Source organism: Crinia signifera, chromosome 3, assembly GCF_055691185.1.
Source record: "Crinia signifera chromosome 3, ASM5569118v1, whole genome shotgun sequence".
Taxonomy (NCBI): Eukaryota; Metazoa; Chordata; class Amphibia; order Anura; family Myobatrachidae; genus Crinia; species Crinia signifera.
Genome location: NC_139219.1, coordinates 203752285 through 203779263, shown reverse-complemented (window position 1 = coordinate 203779263; position 26979 = coordinate 203752285). Strand labels below are relative to the sequence as shown.

General features: G+C 40.6%; 1 protein-coding gene across 3 annotated transcripts in view; it reads right to left on the bottom strand.

Annotated features, from left to right (window-relative positions):
• KHDRBS2 (KH RNA binding domain containing, signal transduction associated 2) overlaps nt 1–26979 on the bottom strand; it is a 361420-nt gene that overhangs the window by 189200 nt on the left and 145241 nt on the right. For all 3 annotated transcript variants that reach the window (XR_014471754.1, XR_014471753.1, XM_083177313.1), the window contains exon 4: nt 1342–1488. Coding sequence is in view for 1 of the 3 variants with exons in the window: in XM_083177313.1 (XP_083033439.1) it covers nt 1342–1488 (147 nt within the window). In the remaining 2 variants the exon portion in view is untranslated. The remainder of the gene's footprint in view (nt 1–1341; nt 1489–26979) is intronic.

Below are 26979 nucleotides of genomic sequence, written 5' to 3'. Positions count from 1 at the left end.
GGATTAGTGTGCCTTTCGTTGATGTACAGGGCAGCAGTTTGAGGGAGGGAGATGGGGGCAGGAGTGTTTTTTTTTATCAGGGAGGGCAATTCCGGAATCAAGCATTTTTCAATCCCGGGATTGAAAAAAATGCATTGGGATTGGCATCCCTAAAAACAAACATAAAACATTATATACATAAATATAATACTAAATACAAGTCTCCTCCTTATCAATAGATATTGCATATAGAAACCAAGCAATTCACTAGCACAATTACAGTGTCCCTACATAATGGCCCTTATTCAGAACTAACCACAGTTCAAATTTTTTCTCAAAATGATCAAAACCATGTGCACTGCAGATGGGGCAGAAGTAACGTGCGAGAGAGTTAGATTTGTGTTAGTTATTTTTTTTCTGTGCAGGGTAAATACTGGCTGCATAATTTTTACACTGCAATTTAGATTTCAGTTTCAACACACCCCACCCAAATCTAACTCACTCTGCACATGTTACATCTGCCCCACCTGCAGTGCACATGGTTTTGCCCATTTTGATAACAAATTTGTACAGATCTGACTAAGGGCCAATGAATAGATACACAAAGAGTAAAGAAAATAAAGAATTGAAGCTGAAAGCCACTTTATGTCAAGTACAACATAATATGGAGCATATAAATAAAATTTTGTGGCATCGCCAATGCCATAAATGGCAACAACTGGAGAAGAAAACATTTACTGCCTGGGAAACCAATATACAGTATGGCTTAAAGGGAAATTTACTAAGATGGGATATGTTCTGTTTCACATGGGCAACCATTCAGATACTCCCTATTACAGCTGGAGCAGCTACCGAGGGAGCTGCTCCTAGCGATAGAATCGCTATCTGCAAGGCGCCGCCATCCGTCAGAAGGGGGCGCTCGCGGCCCCTTCCGACAGAGCCGCCCGCCAACTAACCCAGTACCTCCCTGCAGTCACCGCCAGCTTCCCGCCACTGACCATCGAATAATTTCTCTCCCCGCATGCGCAAACCCTGACCATCAGGCTGGGGCCAAATTCGGATCGCGATCCTGAATCGGCCCCTTAGTGCCACTGGGGGGAGGTATGGTTACAATAAGGCCCTCTGAGATTGCAAGGAATTTCCTTTGCATATTTATACATTTATACATTGCATATTTATACATTTATACAGTTAACAATATATTCTAATCTTACTATAAAAAAAAAACCTATTTCTGAGATTTGTTTAGGAAAATTTAGCAGTTAAGTGGTGAAGCATCTTATCCGCTTCCATTGCTGCAGAATACAATTGTGCAAAATGAGATACTGCTAAATATTAAGCTGACAAATAGCTTATACTTACTGGAACAAGGAATTTTTTAATCTCTTCCAAAGCGTGACTCATACGTAAATATGCTTCTCCTGGTGGAGCAAACACTTCAATTAATACATGAAGTTCATCGTTCAAGTGTGCATACTTTGCTTCTCCGCTGTTCCTTAATTCTTCTTCCTGAAAGATGACAATTATATAAATAAGTCTTCATATGTTGCAGTGATTTACAACAAAAGGGTGCATTCATATAGAATTAAATATAGAAGCAATTACGAATAGAATATTGTAGACAAAGTATAGACATTGTCAGAGTAATATGTATTTAAGGCAGCTGTACACATCTACTGTACAGTAATGATATGTTTTATGCAATATATTTTACTTATTCTTACACTTACAAATGTAAATAATTTAAATCAAATAACAAAATATATAATAAATAATAAATACAAATGTATAATATTTATTTTGATTACTATATGGAAATATGACTGTGCAGTGATGTGACAAATTATCCTTAAATTCTAAAAATGATATTATATTATAGGGCAAATAGAGTAATTAAAAGCAGTAAGGATGTAGACAAATTTTTATTGTGATAAAATAGGTGCAGATAAATGTTTATACATTATGGAAGGCCACAAATCACATGAATTCATTAAAGGGGCTCAGAACAGCTTCATTTAATTAAATTAAATTCATTTTTGCCTCCTAGCACCCACTAGACCTTCAGTATTTATCTAGAATGGTGGTGGTTTTTATTAAACCCTTCACACTTTCTTAAGATTTGAATTTTAATCCTCCAAACTAATGATTCATAAATCTGGCCGTTCAGATGTTAAAATACACAGACATATGCAGAGTGTTGGCACTGCTTACAAATACCATACACTGACAAATCTCCCCATAAATTCAAATTCTTTTTGACCTTCCTGCGGAGTATCTCTTGTACCTGGATGTAGAATTCTAACTACATACATAACACCCTCTAGGAAATATTAATAGAATACAGGTTGAGTATCCCATATCCGAATATCCGTTATCCGAATTATTCCGAAAACCATACATTCCAGAAAGTCAACACATTTTTTTTTTTTTGCTAAAAACTTACTGGGGACATCTGTAACAGCACTACTGAGGGACATGATATGTAACTGGCACTATATATGTACAAGACAATGATTGCTTGGCATTTTAATTCAGTGCCTGAGATTGTACACAAACTTTGTTTCATGATTTGAAACCTTGTTTTATGCACAAATAAAATATATTTGTGTTTATTTCAAGTGTTTGATGTATATGTACAACATAAATGCAAAATACCTCAAGATGCATCATTGAAATATTAAAATATTCCGAAATACGGAATAATCCATTATCCACGTGGTCCCATGCATTTGGATAAGGGATACTCAACCTGTACCACCACTTTCTGTGTTAAATGTTGCTGGCTTATACCCTCTAGGACAACGGTTCTCAAACTGTGAGTCCGGACCCCAAAGTGGGTTCTTCTCAGCATGGGGTCGCAACTCCATGTTGCTGACCATCAGGCTGATGACTTTTCTAATCTCAGTCAGTGATTCAATGAGTCTGCAAAATATGTTGAATTATCTGTTACTTTAGACTTATCTTTTACTTTAGACTTTAGTATGTGCGGTCTGCTTACTACACATGTGACGTGATGACCTTCTGCAGTAACTTGCTGGGGTCCTATAATTTTTTTTATTGTCTGATGGGGTTCCAGAGCAAAATAGTTTGCGGACCCCTGCTCTAGGAAATATTAATAGAATACCACCACTTTCTGTGTTAAATTATACTGCTTAACTGAGACACTGGGGTGATTTGCAGAGAGAAGGGGCATGGCCATTTTGTGAGATTATAAAAAAGTGGGTGTAGTCATTGGAAACCCTAGCCTATAAAGGTTTTCCCACATTTAAGGGCCACACACACTGGGCGACTATGCCCAGCGTGTATGGACAGCGATGATGACAATCATCGCTGGGGGGGAAGCTGTGCATACACACTGAGCGGCTTTCCCCCTGCCCGGCGCCGATGGAGGGGGGAGGATGGCTTTGCATAGTGCAGAGCTATGCAAAGCCGTCCTCAAAGCCGCTCACCTGCTGGTATTACCAGCAGATGAATGGCTTTACCAGTGATGTTGCAGGGTGCGCAACAGCACTCATCGCTGGGACATACACACTGGGCAGCTTTGAGCTGAAAGCCGCTCAAACAGGCTGTTTTGAGCGACTTTCAGCTCAAAGTCGCCCAGTGTGTATGGGCTTTTAGGGAGACAACTAGTAGCTGGGGTGCAGAATGTAACACCAAAACCCAAGAAAATTGAGTGCAAAACCTTTGTAAAGTTGGTGAACCACAGGCATCATTAGCAAAAGCCATGTTGAACTTTGGGGTACATGTATGAAGAAGTAATGAGGAAGGAGAAGTTTCAGGTACTTTATCACTTGCCAATCATCTCCTAACTGTCCCCCTCCTAACTGTCCCTCTGTCCTAACTGTCCCTCTCCTAACTGTCCCTCTCCTAACTGTCTTTGCATTCAAATGATGAATCATTGCACTAGTAAGTGGCTTACCATGATCATTGGGTCTGCATACTGTACTGTATTGCATAAACTGCACTTTGTTTGGGTTGGACTATAGCTTGTTACATGCTAAATATGCATCCTTCCTAGATCGGTGACAATAGCTCTAACATCAAACCAGAAATCCTGGGTGTGCCCCAATCCCTGTATATATTCAGATGTAGCCATGCTCATTGTGACTACATTGCGCCACTGGTGCGACATGAATGGCACAACATGCAAGTACAGATGCAGCCTTCTTCAGCTAGCCTTCTCTGGATAGCCATGGTGAGCCATGATAAGCCAGGGACTAATGTTCTCAGCTGCAATACAATACATAAAACAATACAGTAGGGGAATAGCATAGGATTAAGTCCAGCAGCTCTGGCTCACTTAATCGTGGTCTAGATGGGTGCCGGACGGCGCCCGACAGTCGGGATTCCGACAGTCATTACTCCGACGTCGAAATCCCGACTGCTCCCTCGTGGGGGTCCACGACCCCCATAGAGGGAAAATAAAATAAGTGGTGAGCACAGCTCGCCACCATGCCTGCAGCGTGACAAGCGCAGCGAGCCCGCAAGGGGCTTCATTGCGCTCCCCCCGCTGTGCAGTCGTGATTCCAACGTCTGACTAATGACTGTCGGAATCCCGACTGTTGGGCAAATATACCACACCCATCTAGATGAGGATGGCTCGATCTGTATGCGGGTATGCACGTACAATATAATTGCACCCATGCTCCTTAGAAATCTATTAGCCAGCAGCCCATCACAGTCCAATGGTCTGAGTCACTGGTGCAGCTAGGCACACAAAATTGGCGCCCATGGCCACAATGAGAATGGCTGAATTTGTGACTGTTAAGTGTGTATGGGCAAGAACACCCATTCTCATGCATTGCCCACACACTGCAAGATAGCCTGGGGTAATGGAAGCCAGATCAATCCAAATGTACCTAACATCACAAGGAACATTGAACAGGGGTTGCTGCTACTAGTATCTGCTGATATGTGCTCTAGAGTGAAGGAGATATACATAGCTGATACAGAGAAAGTGGGAGTGTGGAGTATGTAGAGTGGGAGAGGTAGGGAAGGAGAGCAACAGAATGAGATATTAAGTGAAAGAGATCTAAAGCTTCAGGGTATTAGGTGTGCCTCACACTCCTGAGCATCCTATTCAATTTTCCATACCCCCACTTCAAAATTTCCACTTCAACTACTGCTGTAAATTATGCTGTATGAAAATGCTTCTCCACTCCTTCCAATGTGCTTCCTGATTCTGGCTGTGACATCATGCCGGGAAACAGCCTATCACCCCCTTTTGCAGAGTCATGGGTTTAAAATACCGGGTCTAAAGCTGGCTATACACCTACAGATTTACTGTCAGATCTGGCTGGTTGGAACAAAAACCTGGTAATGGATCAGAGCAAATGACCATTGACCATTTGCTTGGAAATGCTGGAAAGCTGCCAAATTGTCATTCAGATATTACCAGATCTTTGTTCCAACCAGCCAGATCTGACAATAAATCTGTAGGTGTATGGCCACCTTTAGGCTTTCACACTGCCAAATGAATCGGCTCAGAACCGTGTCGGATCCTTCTTTGAAAACAGTTTTAAATACCGTTTTTTTTCCCTTCATTAAATTCACTGTGACGCTTTCACACTGCAGCTAGAACCGAGTTAGCACATTCGTCAATATACTGTGTTATAGATGCAGTGCGAAAGGGGTATAAGTGTATATGGTTTGGTATAAATTCAGAAATACACTAATTATGAGTATTGTAAGTGAGCATATTTGGATCCAAATCTGCATCAGCGCATTGAAAGTTAATTTTTCAGCATAATGCACAAGTAAAAATATGTGGAATATACAAAATACAGATTTCAAAGCTGTAAATACATCTTTTTTTAGGCTTTTGCTAAACCAGATTAATGGAACACAATTTAAACATTTCACTAGAATGTCAATAGCAAGCTATATGATTAATGTCACAGCACTGAAAAGAACATTAGATGCTTAGAGGCTACAGTAAGTCACTTTTCTTAATGAATATATTTAGATTATATTTTAACAACAGCTTATTCACCTAGATATCTTTGTAATTATTCTTATTTGCCTACTTCCGGCTCTTTTGTATTCTTAGCCTAAGCTGCATATTTTACTGTAAAGGTTATCACAGAACTTTATAGAACACTAAATTTATAGCTAGTGCAGGTGGTTAGAGAGGGGAACTGAATGAATCAAACTAATCAATTCCTAGGTCTCCATTCACTGACAGCCATTTGCACATGGACAGAGTGGAAATTACCAGTTGCTGGCAAACAGGAATCCTGGAGGTTGCCTGCTAAAATCATTAAACTGAAATCAGAACGCAGGTACGCCCATCTCTGAATCAGAAGCTTACTGTAGTTAATTTGATATTTTCTGCATCTCCCAGTTCTCCTTTTTATGTTTTTTTTTACTAATATGTTTTTTGGTGTACCCTAGTTTTCACACATATAGGGGTATTTAGGGGCTTATTCTGGTTGATTTGCAAGGCTGCGAATTCGCAACCTTGCGAGTCCACCAAACCCCGCCTGGCGAACGACTGCCCCCTCAAAGTGCGGCTTTGCCCGAACAGCTGCGAATGGATGTTTTGCATAAAGATCCATTCGCATGGCTCGGGTAACCGTCCACATCTTTCGATGGTCACCGACCATCGAATGATGTTTAGCGTGCACGCCTATAAAAGTGACTTTTCAGTCGCTTACATTTGCGTGCACGCTGGCGTGGATATGGGTGGGCAGCTGACATCCGGTGATGTCAGCTACCCACCCCCCACACCCGCGTCACTGCCTCATTACCATGAGAATACCCAACATTTTTGTACCACACATAAAATTTATTCATGGTACAAAAATGTTATTGCACTATTTGTCTGCATTTTGGAGTTCCTTAGAGTGGTATCGTGAAGGATTCCAGGGATCAAAAGATATTTAAATTCCATATGGATGGAATGATATGCTTAAGTGAAGGCACATGTGAGTGTGAACTTGACAAAATAAAAATTCCATCTGATACAGACAATATTGCACTATTTTTCTTTCTTTAAAGTTCTTTCAGGCTAAGGACAAAAGAATCAAAGAAAACAGAAATTCTTGGGAGGAAAGTGTTTTTTCGTCATAACCCATTTCCACATTGTTTGAGTAACATTTGGGTGGCGCTTAATTTTAGAACACATTTTGAAATTGTCTGTGAATATTTTTGGTACTTGGTGAAAGTTCCGGGTGTTTCTAAACAGCTGTAACCTATAGGTGAAGCGCAATTAGTAGACAAAACCTCTCTTTGGTACACATTCATACATTTGGCCTGCTATCATTTAGATATCAGTGCTGATATGGACAGGGGCGCATAGTCCTTTACCGCATCCCGGCTCCATCATACATGGGGGAGTAGTGGTATCAGTGCACATAACATGCGCTGATACCCCTTCTCCCCCATAACAAACGTTCATACATCTGCCCCAATACCCCATAATGACAACATGAAAAAAGTTTTTGGGGTATATTTGAAAATTTATGAAAAAGAAAAAACTAGGGTACTAAAAGCTGGAACTATCAGCATTGATCAACAAAAGGATATTGAAATGTTTTTACTGAAATGTGATATGCTAGATGCAAAACCAGCATACTGCTGTCAACAAATTTATTGATAAAAAACACTCATAATATAAATGAATAAATACGCATATCACCATATGGTAATGGTATACATCCTCCTGGAGGTCAGGATCATACAGGTACTGCCAAAGAGTATAGGAGCAGAAAGGAGCGTGTTTACCAGAAATAAACACAATTAGGAGAGGTATAAAAGAAGTGCTGGGATCAAATAAGTCTCATGTTTCTGAGGAAGGACTACAAGATTTCAAAGTGCTTAAGCAGAGACTTTCATTATTCTGGAGAGAACGGGTTGTATGAATAGTCTTATGAGGAGGAGGTAGTTTGGACAGTTTCCGAGACTGTATCCTTGCCTTCATCCAGAATATCTATGGCAGTACCTGTATGATAATTACCTACAGTAGGATGTATACCATTACCATATGGTGATATTAGCTTTTTAATTCATTTATATTGTGAGTGTGTTTTATCAATAAATTTGTTTTGGTGACCAACAATATTGCACTATACTGTATATCTGTACTTTAAGTTTTCCCTCTGGTTAAAACGAGATTGGAGAACCTGTTTTGAAAAGCAGATTGCCAGTGGATTTGAGTCATATGTGATTAAAAACATCATAAAATGTGAGTAGAACTTTGAATAAATAAAATACACAGTTTATTGCACTATATATTCTTTGTTTGGAGTCTTTTTAGAGAGAAGCACCTTTAACAAAGAATCCCACTGTCTTTTTCAAAAGAGAAGGAAAGTGTTTCAATTTTTATGTTGATAACTTATGGTGGCACCATAACAGACACAATCTCTACCTCATTTTGACTAGGAAATTCTAGTCACTGGTTCACACTGCACATCTACCATTAAGGGCTGGCTGCGGGAGCGCACTACTATCGATTTATCGCCCACAACAAAAAAAAACACTGGTAATATGGCACAGCGACCATTTAATCAGCGTTAATGGCTTAAATTGCCTTGTGTGTACAGGGCTTTAGATTCAATGAATTAAATTATACTGTATTGCAAAACGTACTGCCAAACAAAAATACTGTGATAATTCTATAAAAGATGTGGAAGAATTTATGCTATTACCGCATTTATCAAGAAATCCAATTTTAAAGGTCTCTAGTGTACCCTTTTACTTTCCTGTTTTATATGGTAAACAGTAAATTAATGCAATGCAAACGTTGCTTCCTTTTTGACAGTGTAAAATTCACTGTTACATTTTCTCATTAAAAACGATTAAAATAATTTATCACTTCCCTCATGAGTCTTAATCAGTTTATAATTAAAAAATATTCACAAATTTAAATACTTACTATAAATAATTTAAAAAGGAAAAAATAGAACAGGAAACAGTAGAATTTCAGAGACACAAAGTCACATGACCTTTTTTTATTTAGAATATATATTTCAAGTTTCTCTATTTAGTTTGGCTTATAGACATTTGAGATTCTACTGCATTTGTCCAAGTAGTGCTGTAAAAGCAAACCCAGTCTGAGGTCTGGGATGGCTTTGACAACACTACAAAACTACGCAATATTACCACATTAGATAAGGGCAGTTATTTGGAATTCACAACCTAGGAAGTTCCCATGGAAACCTAAAGAATTGGGATCATTGTAGAATCTTTCAAACCGCTTGTCCCGCTCATGGCAATAGGGAACACAGGTGGGAAATTAAGAGGGGTAAATAAATTCAGTGTAGGGGATCCAAGTAATAGTGACTTGTGCTTTCAAGTGCAATATTGTAAGCTCTATCAAAAGCAGAGCTCTAGAGACACATAATTGTGATTCAAAATCTCAACTCAATGTGCTATATATCCACAGCTCCAGAGAAAATAATGAGGATGTATATAAACTTTTATAAATGGGTTTCTATTGTCCTCTCTATGTTCCACATTAAAAGCACAAAATAACTTCCTAAAGAGAAGGGCTAGCTTAAACAAATAAAAATGTTTATCCGCATCATATTAAGTGGTATAGAGTGTTTTTTCTCAATCCATTTTTGTCAATTGAAGAGAGGGAGACTTCTGACACGTCCTGTTGATATAAGTCAACCTCCCTTGGAATGTATGTATAAGTCAACCTCCTTAGAACCTTAGGACCAATTCCAAATCTCAGCATCAAGTATGTGTGTCCTCCAGTGCATCTAGCTAGCGAGTGTCACTTTCTAGTCAATCAGAATCATGGCCTTTGTTTATTGATTATTGAAAAATTTATTAGCAACAATTTGGTGCTGTTTCTGGGCTACACATTAACTCTGACATCTCAGTTGCTCTCTATTTATGACCAGAAGTCTATCGTCCAGTTAAGCATGCCAGTGTCCCATTTACTAGGGGAAGTTTTCCTATTTGGATGTACTAATTACCAAAAATCCCTCACTACTCTATCAAATTAATTTATCAAAGGCCATCTCTTCTATGCTGAAGGACTTGGATGGTTGGGGTCATCTCCAGCTCTCCTACCAGGGGAGAGTCAGTTTTCTAAAAATGGTTTAATTTCCAAGATTGTTATACCTCCTCCAATCTCTTCCTCTCTTGCTAACAAAAGAGGACACCAAATTGATTAACTCATCTTTTGTAAAATTTATCTGGAACAAAAAAAGACATTGAATAGGCTTATATAGACTTCAACAACCGGGTTTTAATGGAGGTATTAATTTTCCAAATTTAACACATTAACCATGCAGCTTTGTTACAACATCTCAGGGACTGGTTGCACAATACTAGCATATACACCGATTCGGTTGTGGAAGGGAATTTTTTACAAGATCTTAATTTAAATTTCTTTCCTCCACATACATGACCAAGAGATCTCAAAGGAAACACGGGAAACCCCTCTACTTTGGTCCACCCGCAGGTTATGGCATATTTTAAGACATAAGAATGGGCTAAATGCTCATAAAACCCTCTTTCTTTATTTATGCACAACCCAGACTTTCAAAATGGTAATTCAGGGAATCCATTTTATATATGGTCCTCCAGGGGACTTAAGTCCATAAGGTGTTTCATCGATGTATTTGACAAAAAACCTTATTACATTCCAACAGGAAGTGCAACATTCTGATTTCTTGGAATCATACCCCCTTTGCTTTTCACCAAGCACAACATTACGTAAGTCAGGTTATTAGACACTTTTCTGACCAGGATTGGTATAATATGTTTGATCAATTTTTATCTTAGCCCCCACCAGACAGTAAGGCTATATCTAGACATTACAATGTTTTACAAGACCTGATTGACTATAATAACATTAGCTCAGGCTTACCCCACTGGCAACAACATTTTCCAGACTTAACAATAGTTTCCCTTTTGAAGAATTTACATAACTCTTATCGAATGATACCTGCACGTTCCTATAGACAGTTATTTTTTAACATATACCATAGAACCTATATAAGTCCTCATAGGGCTTATTTGATGGGATCTTCTTCATCAAGTAGGTGCCATAGATGTCAAGCGGACAACGCAGAAATTTGTCCTAAAGTCAGGTCTTTTTGGCTCAAGGTCTACAGATATGCCCTTGATAATCTTGTTAATTATATCCCCTTCACTCCTGAGTAGGCAGTATTAGGTATTTTACCCCAGGGTCAACGTATATCGAAAGGTTGCCGTAAATTATTGCTGATTTTATGTTCAGCAGATAAAAAAAACATTCTTCAAGTTTGACACTCCCCCATTTTCTTTATTTGAGGAAAATTGTTTTTCTTGTTTATAATAGATTGGATTGAGGCTTCCCTTTCCAAAGAATTAAAGGTGGCAGGTTTTTTCAAAGTCCTATAAAGACTTCTATTTTTGAAAGTATCCTATTGTAAAGCATAATTTTCACACCTGCCTAAAACTTCTGCACATTATTGTGTGTGTATATGTGTATATCCCTTTTCTGTACATAAATTATATTAAACATATTTACTGTTAATAAGTTATAACTGCAGATGCTCCTCTCAAATAATAGGACAGCACAGTTTTCACCAAATACAGTATCCAAAGTATTTTATTAGAGAGGACTGTCCATTTAAATTGAAATGTTTCAGTGTTTTCTAAATGTAAGGATATAAATGTTACAGATATGCAGTTAAAAACTGAGTTGACCCATTGATGTGCAATCACTTGTGTCTTAATTCCTGTAGTAGAATATGTACCCAGTTTGAAATATTTTAAATATGTAAAAGTTTTGAATTGAAAAAAAAAACAAAAACTTGATTCACATTAAAACAAATAAAATATACACACTAGTTATCGGAAACATGTTACAATTTTTGAAAGAACTTGGGTTGTAGATGTAAAAGATCTTTTGGGTATCATTACAATGTAATGGCTAATAAAAACACAAATTAGAGCCAGTGATATGATTAAGTCTTCCAATATAAGCATTTTAGTGCATTAGCAATAAAGCGGGAACCTCTACAAACGCAGTCGTACAATTCTAATATTATTTTGCTTCAATTGTTTCCACAATATGTTGCAATTTGGTCTTGATTATGTCATCTGTTATCAGAGCTGCATTTCTGGAAAGTAAATGCTTGAGTTGCCATGGAGTTTGAAAAATAAACAGCATCTCTCATTTTATGAGGGTGATTCAATAAGTAAGGTAACAAGACCTCTATATTGTGTAATGTTCTCTAATGCATTCTAATTTCCCATAGGTAGACCAATGCTTCTCCTTCTACTTTAGACCATGCATCAGTGATCAGATTTCTGCATCTAAAGAGCAGCAGCTGAAATTTATTACCAACTTGTTGAGGTCTCAGTGAGTAAATTTGGGATCGGTGCACTGCTTTTGATAGTAGCAGGATATCAAGTTAAGCAGTGCTACTATTGGAGTGATTCTAAATGGGAGTGATTCTAAATCATGGCGGTCGGAATCCCGGCGTTCAAAGTCCTGACGCCAGAATCCTGACAAGGGGGGACGTGGATCGTCCCTCTTGCGGGCTCGCTGTGCTCGCCACGCAGCAGGCCTGGTGCCTCGCTACGCTCGAAACACTATTTTATTCTCCCTCTATGGGTGTCATGGACACCCACAGAGGGAGAAAGTGTCAGGATTTTGGCAGTCAGGATTCTGACTGGCGGGATTGTAACTGTATCCCCTCCCAACTGACAGAGCAATTACAATTACCTGGGCTCGCCAGATTGCCCCCGCTGGTGAGATGGTGCTCCATCTGACTGAGATACATGCGCATCCCAGTTACCAGGCGGCAGGGAATGCGAACCCTGCCCATCTCCGCTTCAGGGAGATGGGCAGGGTTAGGGTGTAGGAGCGGGCAGGTGGGATCGTGCGGCGGGGACCGGTGGGGAGCTCCGTTGGAAGGGGACACACATGCGTCCCTTTATGGGGGCTGGCGGTTGGTGATCTGACAGACAGCCCCCTTCTGGATGAAGCGGGCTCCTACTGTACCATTGGAAATTCAACTTAAAATAAGTATGGGGATAATGTGGAAAAATCGTACAGTATGTAGCAAAGCCATGCTTTTGGTTATGGCGGTTATTCTGATTCACTAACAAATGCAAATTCCTTCTCAAATGGAAAAAACTATATGCACTGCAGGGGAGGGGGACAGATGTAAATTATGCAGAGAGAATTAGATTTGGGTGGGGTTTCAGTAAGTAAGATCTATATTGCAATGTAAAAATAAAACAGTCAGTATTTTCCCTGCACAGAAACAAAATAACTCATCCAAATCTAACTCTCTCTGTGCATGTTACATCCCCCCCCCCACCCGCAGTGCACATGGTTTTGTCCCTTTGAGAAGGAATTTGCCTTTGCAAATGAACCAGAATAAGGACCACTGTCTCCCTGTAGAGTGCTCTCCAGAATCCACTCAGGGGAATTTAGTGTACAGCAGACAGACATCTCATCCAGAGGCACAGTCAGATCCAATTTTCTGCCTGATGATCAACTCACAGAAAACTGGGGGACACATGAAAACACAGGTACCCTAACAGTGTCACTCTGTTCTTTCCAAATGTTGTATCTGCACTCAGGGCTGCCTACCTGACCCTCTCCTTCAGGGAGAAAATGCTATGTTCCTGGACTTCCCTGGTAATCATTTGATGGTCGGCTGATGATGATGGTTTGTGTTTGCACTGGTTGTAATTATGTCACAGATGGGCTGCTGGGAAGGGTTTGTAGCTTCTCTGATCACATGGGTTTCCTCACAATACTATTTATATATGTACTAAGTGTACTGCACGGTGATTTGTATTGATAAAGGGCATAACAGCCCGAAACGTTGACTTCAAACTTATAGTGTCTTATTGGATATAAGTCTCTTTGAGTGACTCCCAGCAACAACAATATATTTTCCAAAAGAAGAGAGTTCCAAACTGCTGCAGGCAGGTGAATGGATGATTTGAATAATCATCCATTCGCAGTCTTGGGTGCGTTGGAGAAATCATTTGGTACTCTTTACCTAGAACGGCGCCCGTCGCGGGCATCGCGGGTACATTTATGCCTGCCCGCGACGCGACCGACGCGATGCCCGCGATTTTCCCATTGAAAACCATGTTAAACCTGAAAAATCGCGTCGGTCGCGTCGCGGCCGGCCATAAACGTACCCGCGATGCCCGCGACGCGATGCTCCCGATTTCCCATAGGAAGCAATGTTAAAAGCCGCGATGGACCCGATTTTAGTGTTAAATGCCTCAATCCACCCGATTTGGCCATAGAAATCAATGTTAAATGGGCCACAGAGCCCATTAACCCTTAAATGTCCCCCCAATTTTTGTACGCCACCCCACGATCCACGCCAACCCGAAGCGTGGCGAGCGCAGCGAGCCCGCGAGGGGCGGCGGTACGCGTCCTACGACCTTTTCATGCCCTACTATCCACGTCGGCGTGGAGTTGAGAATAGAATAGTGTGGCGAGCGCAGCGAGCCACCGAGCCCGAAGCGTGGCGAGCGCAGCGGATACCTTCACAGGTAAGCGCGTCCCCTCGCGGGCTTCACAGGTGTCCGTGGCGACCCGGACACCTGTGAAGCCCGCGAGGGGACGCGTCTACCTGTGAAGGTATCCGCGTCCCCTCGCGGGGCTCGCTGCGCTCGCCACGCTTCGGGCTCGGTGGCTCGCTGCGCTCGCCACACTATTCTATTCTCAACTCCACGCCGACGTGGATAGTAGGGCATGAAAAGGTCGTAGGACGCGTACCGCCGCCCCTCGCGGGCTCGCTGCGCTCGCCACGCTTCGGGTTGGCGTGGATCGTGGGGTGGCGTACAAAAATTGGGGGGACATTTAAGGGTTAATTGGGGCTATTTGGGCTCTGTAGCCCATTTAACATTGATTCCTATGGGAAAATCGCGGGCATTGAGGCATTTAACGCTAAAATCGCGGTCAATCAGGCTTTTTAACATTGTTCTCTATGGGAAAATCGCGGTAATCGCGGGTACCCGATTTTGATGTACCCGCGATTTACCCGCGATTTACCCGCGATGCCCGCGATTACCGCGATTTTACCCGCGATGCCCGCGATTTCAATCGTGGGCGCCGTTCTAGGTAAAGAGTACCAATCATTTGATGGTCGGCGACCATCGAATGATTTCCTCAGCGCTCGCAAGATCTGAGACACCCATGGGGTATCTCAGAGCTGCGGGCACCCTGTGTGTGGACAGGGAGGGCAGCTGACATCCGCTAACGTCAGCTGCCCGCCCCCACATCACCGGGCATACTGCATGGGAACACCCAGCTTTTTCATTAGAATGCCCATGAAACTGGGCGTTCCCATATGCATATTGCCTGGCCCGCTGCCCCCCACCTGGTCTTCTGTGTGCGAGCGTTGTGTGCAATTGAATCTGAATAACCCCCATACTGTATATATTGAATAGGGAGATCATATGAAATTTTTCAATAACATTTTTAAATAAAACATTATAAATTCCACATTCACATCCTTGCTTGCTGTAATTCATTTTTAATGACTATGAATATTTAGATTCATCTAAACGGCATGTGTGATTTGACTTCAATGAAGTATGATGTGTAAGAATTTCACTACATTTTTTACCTCTCTGGTGTAGACACCTCTTCAACTGTTCCCTGACCCAGCACTTCAATTCAACAGTGCCCAGGTGACCGCCATATGCACAAAAGTACACAATATGTACAAGTGTCCGAGAGGGAGGAGGTGGAGCGGCACTTTGCAGGACTTTCAAAGTGCAGTAAATGTCACACAACTACAGTAAAGCTGATCGACGTTTCGGTTTAATAAAAACCTTTTTAAATGATCTTGTGTACTTTTGTGCAAATGAGCGGCCACCTGGGCACTGTTGGATTGGAGTGCCGAGTCGTGCCGCTCCACCTCCTCCCTCTGGGACACTTATATACATACTGTATACAGTATGTAGGGATATATTAGTAGCGCCACTTCTTTTATCAAAAACCACTTTGCACAGTGTCCAACGTTTCGAGGTGTTCATTCCCTGTTTTCAAGTTGTGTGTATATATATATATATATATATATATATATATATATATATACGAATATGGTCCGGCACTCCCGAACAACCGGTGGTAAAGACGTCGGTGCCTCCGCAGCAGAAATTTGCAGTATAGCGATGTGGATGGCGCGGCACTCTTGACTGTTTCAAAGGAAACCAAATTGGAGCCAGTAGCTTTATCAACGTTTCAAATTTTATTTGTCATCCTGATGACAAATAAAATTTGAAACGTTGATAAAGCTACTGGCTCCAATTTGGTTTCCTTTGAAACAGTCAAGAGTGCCGCGCCATCCACATCGCTATATATATATATATATATATATATATATATATATATATATATATATATATATAAGAGATATGGTTTGGACTTTGATAGGGACAAGTATGCACGTATTAAGTTCACATGGGACAGTATTTGTACATAAGGGTAAACAATTTATTAATCACAGAGAAAAAGATATGATAAAACAAGGGGGTTATATATAAAAAAAGGAATATTAAATATATATCTGTACACAAAAATATTCAAAAAGGCTGGGGGATACACTGAATGCAATAAAAAGTGGGGAAGACGGTGTTGTCAGTACAACAGACCGAAAAAAAACCCCAGTAAAAATAAAGTTCATAAAATATTCGTCAGGGGTCACGGTCTGTTGGACGAAACATGTTGGGATAACTTCGGTCACCTGTTCCTCACCGCACTGCCTAAGATAAGCTGATTTTTTTAAATCTAAATATTTACATTTGCGTCTATAATATCAGTTGCTATTAGTGATCTCTTTTTTAAAACAGTAGATAATATTTTATGAATGTATTTTTACTGGGGGGGGGGTTCTGTCTGTTGTACTGACAACACCGTCTTCCTCACTTTTTATTGCATTCAGTGTATCCTCCAGCATTTTAGAATATTTTTGTGTACACAGATATATATTTAATATTCCTTTTTTTTATATAACCCCCTTGTTTTATCATATCTTTTTCTCTGTGATTAATAAATAGTTTACCCTTATTTACAAATACTGTCCCATGTGAACTTAATACATGCATACTTGTCGCTATCAAAGTCCAAACCAAGTCTCTTTTCCAAAACTACTCCCTGAACGGCACACCACTGTTCCTGGACTTAGCTGACACCCCACACGCTCAAGGGAATTGCATTATATGGGACTGGACTTCCGTGCACAATTACCTGTTTAAAACTTCTTGGCGCACATCTCACTTAATCTACTCGTTCCGCATATATATATATATATATATATATATATATATATATATATATAGATAGATAGATCCTGAGACTAGGCTGCACACCCCAATAATGCAATTGACGGAGTGCCAGGCTCATAACATGTTATAATACATACAGTATTAGAAAGCCAGCAAAAAAAAAAATCTAGCAAATAGATTTTTAATGGCATATCTTAAAGTGCATAACAACAGACATAAAAGAAGTGTTCCTTTACAAATCTTTTTGATATTTTTTTCATTAAAAACCGAATGTTGCTGGCTTTCTAATACTGTATATCTATATATATATATATATATATATATATATATATATATATATATATATATATATATATATATATATATATATATATATATTGGGGAAACCATGCTGGGTTACATGGTGCCAGCAATTTTAACCAGCAAAATACAAATTAATGCAAGCTAGAAATCGAATTTACTGCTATCCACAACTGTATATAATTGCTGTTTCAATTTTTTTTAGTCCTCATGCTCCATAATATTAACCTAAACAAACCTATTACATAAGACTGTATATTGTACATCAAAGATTCTTCATCATCAAAACTATTAGCTTTTTTGAGAATAGAAGATTTAGCTTTCAGTAGTAACATTGCTTGTTCTTACTAAATATTACAAATGATATTGTAGCATCCAGTGGAGTAATACTATCTTGGGAGAAATCTGTAGGCTATGACATCTAAATTAGAGAATCAATGTTCCAGGGTGGCTAGCTGAATCAGCTGAAATTTTCAGAACAGCAAAAGATAAAGACAGTTTTATAATTTTACATGTCCCACATGTTAACAAAAAGTGCTGAAACAAAGAAATAATTACAGGATAGGTATTAAACAAATGCCTTCCTCCAGAGTTTCATAAAACATTTAATTTGTGTGTTTACACACAAACTGTATAGACCAGTATTTTCTTATTACCTATTTGCCTTTGTTAGGTGCCGCCGTATGTCTCAGCAGACTCCGGGGGCACCACTGTCACAGGACAGCGCCGGAGCCGCTGGACGCAGCGGGTGGCTCCATGTTTCCCAGCTTCTGCCGGACATCAGGGCGGAAGCGTCGGGTGTTGCTTAGCAATGACCCAAACTTCCGCCCCGCACGCTGCGGCTGACATCACCAGCCAGCGGGGCATGAGTTTTGAATAAATAGCCGGCGTCCTGTGCATCCTGCCCGTCGGTCCTGTCGGTTCTTGCTGTTTTTGAGTCTTGTCAGCGTGCTCCAGCATTACTGCAGATAAGTCAGGGTCACCCTGCATATTTATCCTACTAGCTCTTGTATTTGTCTTTATTCCATCCTTGTGCATTGTTGCATTTTGTTTTATATATATATATATATATATATATATATATATACACACACACACACGCGTGCTCTGGAAAAGGGGTGTGGCCACATTAAAAAGGGGGTGTGGTCACCTATAAGGGGCATGGTCACATTGTCAGGTACACATGTCCCTACAGTGCGTGATACATGTGCCCTCAGCATTGCCAAATACACATTGCCTCCACAGTGCCAGATACACATTGCCCCCCAGTGCCAGATACACATTCCCCCCCCAGTGCCAGATACACATTGCCCCCCAGTGCCAGATACACATTGCCCCCCCCAGTGCCAGATACCCAGATACACATTGCCCCCCAGTGCCAGATACACATTGCCCCCCAGTGCCAAATACACATTGCCCCCCCAGTGCCAGATACACATTGCCCCCCCCCAGGGCCAGATACACATTGCCCCCCCCCAGGGCCAGATACACATTGCCCCCCAGTGCCAGATACACATTGCCCCCCAGTGCCAGATACACATTACCCCTCAATGCCAGATACACATTGCCCCCCAGTGCCAAATACACATTGCCCCCCCAGTGCCAGATACACATTGCCCCCCCCCAGGGCCAGATACACATTGCCCCCCCCCAGTGCCAGATACACATTGCCCCCCAGTGCCAGATACACATTGCCCCCCAGTGCCAGATACACATTGCCCCCCAGTGCCAGATACACATTACCCCTCAATGCCAGTGAAGCTTCCCCCTCCCCTCCACTCCCATTCCCTTCCCTCACCACTTAATTATATTTAGAATCTCAGTGGAGGCTGTCTTTCAGTCCCGCTGACCAGAGATGGATGGTGCAGATAGAGCGCTGCTGGGCTGTGGCGGGTGCCGGGCAGAAGTACTGTATGGACGGCTGTAGAGTACTTCTGCCCAGTGCCCGCCGCAGCCAGGCGGAGATCTATCTGCAGCATCTGGCCAGTGTGACGGAAAGTCAGCCACCGCTTTGTCTCTATGCCTTCCCCTGGCCGGCCTCATCCCACGGGGCGGCATAAAGTAAAGGCAGTGTGCAGACGCTAGTCTGCACACTCCTATTACTTAAAAAAATGCTCACAGTGGAGAAGTGGCGGTATGCCATACCGTTGCATACCGTCCCACTTCGACCACTGTATATACCTCCATAGTGCATTGTTGCATCCACATTGGGTCCCCATAGGGGGGTTCTGGCCTGCCCATTTTTTGGGGTTAGTTAGTCCTCCTCTTGCGCTCCAATTGCTTCCGTGGATACGTTGTCTCCCATGAAGACCTGGCGGCATCGGGGTTGGAATCTTTCCTTCTAATGGAACAAAATGTTTTTTCTTCTAATCTAAACTTGTGCCCCCATATCCTAAAATCCTTTCTAGCAGTAAAAAGGGTGTTTGACAGTATATTGGCCCCTGATAGATTTGTACATGTTGAGCATGTCCTCCCTTAGGGCCTTATTTTAGTTCACTCTTTCTGACAAAATCCTTCTTAGATGGGCAAAACCATGTGCACTGCAGGTGGGGCAGATGTAACTTGTGCAGATATAATTAGATTTGGGTGGGGTTTTACTTCAAAGTGAGATCTATATTGCAGTGTAAAAATAAAGCAGCCAGTATTTTCCCTTCACAGAAACAAAATAACTCACCCAAATCTAATTCTCTCTGCACATTTTACATCTGCCCCCCTGCAGTGCACATGGTTTTGTCCATCTAAGAAGGATTTTGTCAGAAAGAGTGAACCAAAATAAGGCCCTTAAACGTCTTTTCTCCGGTGTAAATAGTCCCAAAGTGCTCAATGTCTCCTCGTAGCTTAAATTCTCCATTACCCTAATTAGCTCTGTTGCTCTTCTTTGGATTTTTTCTAATTCTAAAGAATTAGAAGGTCTTCATTGTTCTTTAATACTGGAATTATAGGTACAGCCCATTTGACAAAACCCCTGATTCTTGTTAGTACTGCACTGCCTGAAATACAGATTTGGAATTGCTTTTTCTACTAGTAAAAAGTTGCCTTTCATTAGAGTTATCAATTCCATCTTTTTCAAATATGGATTGTACATATGTTAACAATTGATCCAAACTCTTGATATGTAGGGTTAACTCACTATGTGCTACTATAAACACTTTGACATCTGCAATGTTTTAATAGCATGCAGGTAAACTGGACGTTTTCTTCGTCAGTCATGGTCAAGCAATGGCAGTCCACCACCTGATTAAGAGGTATACGAAAACCGATGTTGGACACAATGCTGATGTTGGACAATTATTTGATATTGTTAATGATATAGTGCATACACACTAGATGATTTGCATGATAATATTGTTCATGATATCATCACCTTGCACATGGTTTACAAAAATTGCATTGTTTGTTCACAATGTATGACTGTCAACTCTCTATTGGAGCTACTGCTCTTGAAAAAAGCCTTGGCAAGACTATAGCTAATGAATCATCCCTTCTCTCATGCAGCATTCCTGTGCTTCCCCATTCTCTGGAGCAAAGCTCTGCTACTGTTGATCCATCATCAGTTTCTGCTTTTAGACTCAGAATTGGTGGAAAGGGCAATGTTTGGGGCATAAGGAAAATTACTTCTACCATTTCTACCCCACTTGTTTCTATACTCCAAGGATTCAGCCTCACAGATCTGAATGTTGCATCCAGAGTTACAGTAGTAAATTGGGAATGGGATCATTTGGTCTACAGCAAGTTGGTCAACAAGCATTAGGTTGACATGGGGATAGGGTCGACATGGTTTTAGGTCGACATGGCTTTAAGTAGACAGGTCATTAGGTTGAAACAAGCATTAGGTCGACATGATCTAGGTCCTTGATGGCTAACCTTGACACCTAGACACTCCAGCTGTTGTTGAACTACACATCCCAGCATGCTCTGCTTCAGTTTTGCTATTTGGCCATGCTAAATCTGAAGCAGAGCATGCTGGGATGTGTATTTCAACAACAGCTGGAGTGTCAAGGTTAGCCATCAAGGGTCTATGTCGACAGTCAAAAGGGCGACATGTTTTTTTTTACAGTTTTTTTACCCGAATGTTGACACGGACACTGTTTAAAGTGCACCGCGTCCCCTTGCATGGCTCGCTGCACTCACCATGATATTTTATGCTCCCACCATGCCCTAGTGCAGTGGTTCCCAACCTGGGATACTAGTACCCTACCAGTTGGGGGTACCCTACCAGTTGGGGGTACTTGAAAATAATATTGGTAATGGCGGAAGATGGAAAAAAAGTATTTCGATGGCAGAAGAAGACCCATTACCATGGAGAAGAACCATGTTTTGTCCCTTACGGTTCTGTCTTAAGCATCATCAGTGTCTCCTGGTGCTTTTGCCTGACCAGCAATCCACGGGGAGCTTCCCATGCTGCCCTCAGACATCAGCAATCATCTGCCCTGCGCTGACACGGGTGGAAGAAGCAGCGGCATTAATCCTACATGTGTTAGTGGGAACCCTGGAGACAGTACACAAACAGTGGCCAGACACGGAAGGGCACGATTCCTGTCCGCTACTCCTTAATATAAGGATATGTATAAGGATAGGCATACCGCTTACTTCCTCTCCACTCATAAGTCCTGTCTATTTTTTAAAATGAGAGGGGGTACTCTTCAATAAAAAGCCTAATCAAGGGGTACGGGAGAAAAAAAAGGTTGGGAACCACTGCCCTAGTGGATGGTCATGAAATACCGCCTGTCGGCTCAAAAAACAGTCAAAAACCCCATGTCGACCTATTGACTGTCGACCTAGACCATGTCGACCTAATGCTTGTGCTAGCTAATGCTAATTGCCACATATGATTACTACATTGGTAAATTACCTTATATGATTAATTATGTACTTAGCTGTAGGAATTTTACAAGTAAAGGCAATCATCTATTATATCCAGTGCAGAGCTTATATTGTGTTTATTTTAGCTAAAGTACAGCTTTGTCTAGATTCTTTAGTCCAAAATATTTGTTAAAACTGCATAAGTAAATCGGCTGAAGCACAAAAATACAATTGGGAACAATGTGTAACTGAATTTGAACTGCATAGTTTTTACAATGTGCCAACATAACACCTACATTTTTACTTTAATAACACTACTGGGTGAGACTGAATAAAACGGTTTGCATTCCAAAACAGATACATATGGTGTGATATCATTACATCAGTCAAATATATTCTTGGTTGGTATAAAAACCTCTCTTTTACACCACAGGCAGTAGAGAACATAAACTCAGACCTTGAGATTAGCAAATCCATTTGTAACACAGGATAAGTTTCTTTGTATCAAGCACTGACATGAAAAAGCAGGTAATACGCCAAGAAATGTAGTGGCAATAGATTAAGGCTATACATAGTACAACAAAAATATATTTATAAACAATAGAAGATAACTTTCTGTATAGTATTGTAGCAAAGTATGAAAATGCTTTTAGACATAGTGTTCATATTCTGCAGATATACTGTACGTCTTATGCCAGTAAATGCCTGCAGGAAAAATACCATTTGCAAAGCTGGAAAATTTCTGCCCATAGTTCAAATAACACTTTTATGTGTCATGTGTGTGCTTTCATTGCCATAGGGTTGATGCAGAGTGACAACAATGCCGGTTGATGTTACATATTTAACATACATTCACAATCTGCATGAATTAACGATTTCATGCAAATGCACAATTGCAGAGTGGAACACTTTATGGACTCACTGAAACGGAATTGGAATATTCAATTGGAATATCTATGCTCTATTAATGTTTGGGGGAAGCTACCGCTCTCAATCACTGGTAGAGTCAATTTGATTAAAATTACTACTCAACCCAAATTGCTCTATTTTTGCACTGATATTGCACTGAAACAATCTTCAAACGTATTGGTGGAATATTATCTTCCATTATATGGTCTAACAAAAGGGTGAGAGTTAAAGTGTCCACTCTGACAAGGACACGGGTTACTGGGGGTCTGGCTCTTCCTATGTTTAGATTCTACTACCAGGCGGTGCAGCTGTTTCACCTTGTGGAATGGCTTGCTGACGCACCTGGTATGTCACTACCAGCTTTGATCATATCTAGGGCATTACAAACAAATAATAATAAGAAAAAAGGGTGTAGGAGGGGAAATGCGACCCCTTAACTGCAGCATGATGAAGTCCTCCTCCACCCTCTACACACAATTTCGACAAATGGAGAAAATCATCTGGAAAGAAACAGCGCCAGATGAATTTCTCCATTTGTCGAAAATATCTAGGGCATTGCCTGTAAATCTGTTTCTCAGTGGTAATATATCCCTTAATAAAATACCACTGGTGTGACAGGCAGTATTAGTACTGTACAGTACAGTACTATGGTGGGTCTGGACCTGAATTCACCACTAGATGGCACTAAGGAGTTTGATGAACTCTCTGGTATGCAACTATGTGTGATCTGGGGTAAGTGGAATGTGTCCATCATAGGACAGTTATATAAGGATGGGGTCTTTAAAACATTTTGGCAGTTACAACTTGATTTCCAAGTTCCCAATAGCTACCTTTCTAGATATTTACAGCTGAAGTATGCCTGCTCGGCTCAGTTTAGCACTGCCCTTCCATGGGCCATAGTCAGTGCGGCATTTACTGTGGTCTTGTCCTGTGGTTGCCTCATTCTAGACTGCAATTATAAATTGAATAGTTTCCACGTGAGTTCTGATGAGGGGTTTTACCCCCCAGGTGTGCTTATTGGCTGCATTTGAAGATGACACATTAGTCACTTGTACACAGAGATATATAATGAATATGTGTACGCTAGCGATGGTCTTGGTAGCACGGCTATGGATGGCTAAGGAGGGACTCACGGTCACTGTATAGATCCATCAGGCTAATGAAGTGGCTAATCATTAGAAATGTACAAAGCAGAGGGTAAATAATATAAAATTTGGCATAGGTGGTTGGAATCTCCCTTTTACTGATTCCTTGGAGACTCTTAGGAGCCCTATTGTGTGCCGTTACCCACATTCGCCAACTGCTCTAGACATAAAAACTTGAGTAGCTTGTGAATTGCTCTGAGGTGTGCACTCCATTCCTTCAATGCCTATTCATAGTCTGTATTCTAACTATTAATATTTTCTACTCTATGTGTACCTTTTTCCACTGTATTCTTATATTTTAATGTAGTTGTGTAAGAAATGGGCAAGACTCCAGAGACCAGCACTGTTGTTTTGATCATATTCACTGTATTAATGCACTAGACGACAATTGTATTCACTTTTTTATGTATGTACGACAATAATACAGCTTAGTGTTTAAGTTTTATATTGTTTCTGTTACTCTATGCAAAAACTCAATAAAAAGTATTGAATTAAAAAAAAAAACACAATATCCACTTGCTATCATAAGGGAGTAAATAGACAATATTTTTTATAAAAAAGTATTCACAGACATTGAAGGTCTAGTGAGATAGATCAACGTTGCAGCTGCATTCAAAATGGATTGTAGTGAAGAGAGTATTTTGGTAAGACCAGTAGGCAGACAATTCCAATGATCAATGTGTATAATGAGCTCTTACATTAAATAGTTTTGCAGGTATCTTGTGTTAGGTATGGTAGTATTTTAGTTATGTTTTGTAAAAGATGTCTGTAACACAAATTTCAGACCGTTTAGAAGTAGGGGGAAAAGGACAGTTTAGAGACCAGGATGACACATAGGCAGGTGTCTTGTGGGGTAGGGTACTCAACAAATGATAATGATATCAAGTTGCTAAGTTCTTCAGTACATTTTTCTAATTCAGATACACTGTACTCTGTATTAGCAATATCTTGTTTTTATTTTCTCCTCAAGTAGAATCAAAACAGAGAGAATACATAGTGTAATCTGTTTTTCATATAGAGTACATTTTGACCCCAGGTGAAGCATTCCACAAACTTTAAAAGTGTGATTTCACACACCTTAGGTCAGGCATTCCCAACCACGGTCCTCAAGGCACACCAACAGTGCAGGTTTTAGTGATATCCAGGCTTCAGCACAGATGTTAAATCAGAATCCCTCAGATACTAATTAAGTCACCTGTGCTCAAGCCTGGATATCTACAAAACCTGCACTGTTGGTGTGCCTGCCTTAGGTAGTGAGGTTACTTTACAAACTTCCTCACCAGAGAATGAAACAGCATATAGAAGTCTGTGGTATGAAAAAAACATAAGAACATGAAGCGTGCCAATATTGAGAGAACTATACTTTTGAAGTGACTTCATAATAGAGGATGGTGAAAATCTCTATTTTTCCTTGAGGCAGCAATATTTTGTTTGAGAACGCTATTGTAATCACCAATTTTGCTGTACTAAACCAGGTATAGCAGAAGAGTACTTAGTAATAGAAAAATAAGCCTCTTGGTAGAGGAATTACAGACTGTACTTCATTAAATAAATGTTACTGCTGTTATTCCATAGAAATGATCTCAGCAACATTGGAGGATTCTGGAACTAAACTTTAAACCTGTTCACTATTGCATTCCACTAGACTGATCCCTAAGGTAAAAAAATATTCTTATTTAATCATATTAGGTAAATTGGAACTGTCAATGTGTTTTCCCATTTGCTGGATGATTCTTGGCACATCTGTTCAAGAAGCATAGCCAGTCGAAATATCAGAGACTTGGACAATTTGAGCTATTCTGAGTCAAAAATCATCTATGTGAAACTACAGAAGCGGAAACTAAGATTGTGACAAGTACGCTCATGTAGACACTTCAGTGTGTATTGAGCTTATTCACTTATTTTCCATATAAAATGTGTTTCTCTTAAAATAGTTCATGCTAAGAAATATAATTCAAGTTTCCCATGCAGTTTTATCTTTTTTAGAATGCAAACATAAAAAGATGCTTTACAAAGACTCTATGGGCCACATCCAACTAGCAGATGGACAGTTGCACAATATGATCTGAATGTCATTAGCACGTTATTCAAGGTAATCTAAGAAACAAGTTTTCACCGCATTTTATCAGCACCGTTTAGTCTGTGAACAGGTATATAGATTTGTCATGTATACAATGAGTTACATATTAAAAAGTTGTTTTATTTGTGTGTGTGCATGTGATTTTCCAGTTTGTATTGAAATGAAAGCAGTTTTAAAGACCTGTGGAATTATAGCATAGAACCAAGGGTTTGGAGAGCTGTGACGAGCTCAGGTACATTTTCGGGGGAATTACCTAATTGTGGGAGGCATGGCCATATCTTCTTATACAAGTATATGCTTACAAAAATCATCTTCAGCGCCGCAAAGCGGTGCCAAACCCAGATTTGGGGAGTGCAATCAGCCTCTTATCCAGGAGCAAATACAGAGCCGCTGGTGATCAATTGGAATTGCTTCCTCTACCACCCTCATTCATAGGAAGGAGAAACCGCTGCTGGTAAGTAGCAGCTATCTCCTTACACCACCAAAGCCCAACTCTAGCACAGAGCAACATGTGCTGGCTGCAGAATGTAGCTGCTGCTCCTGATA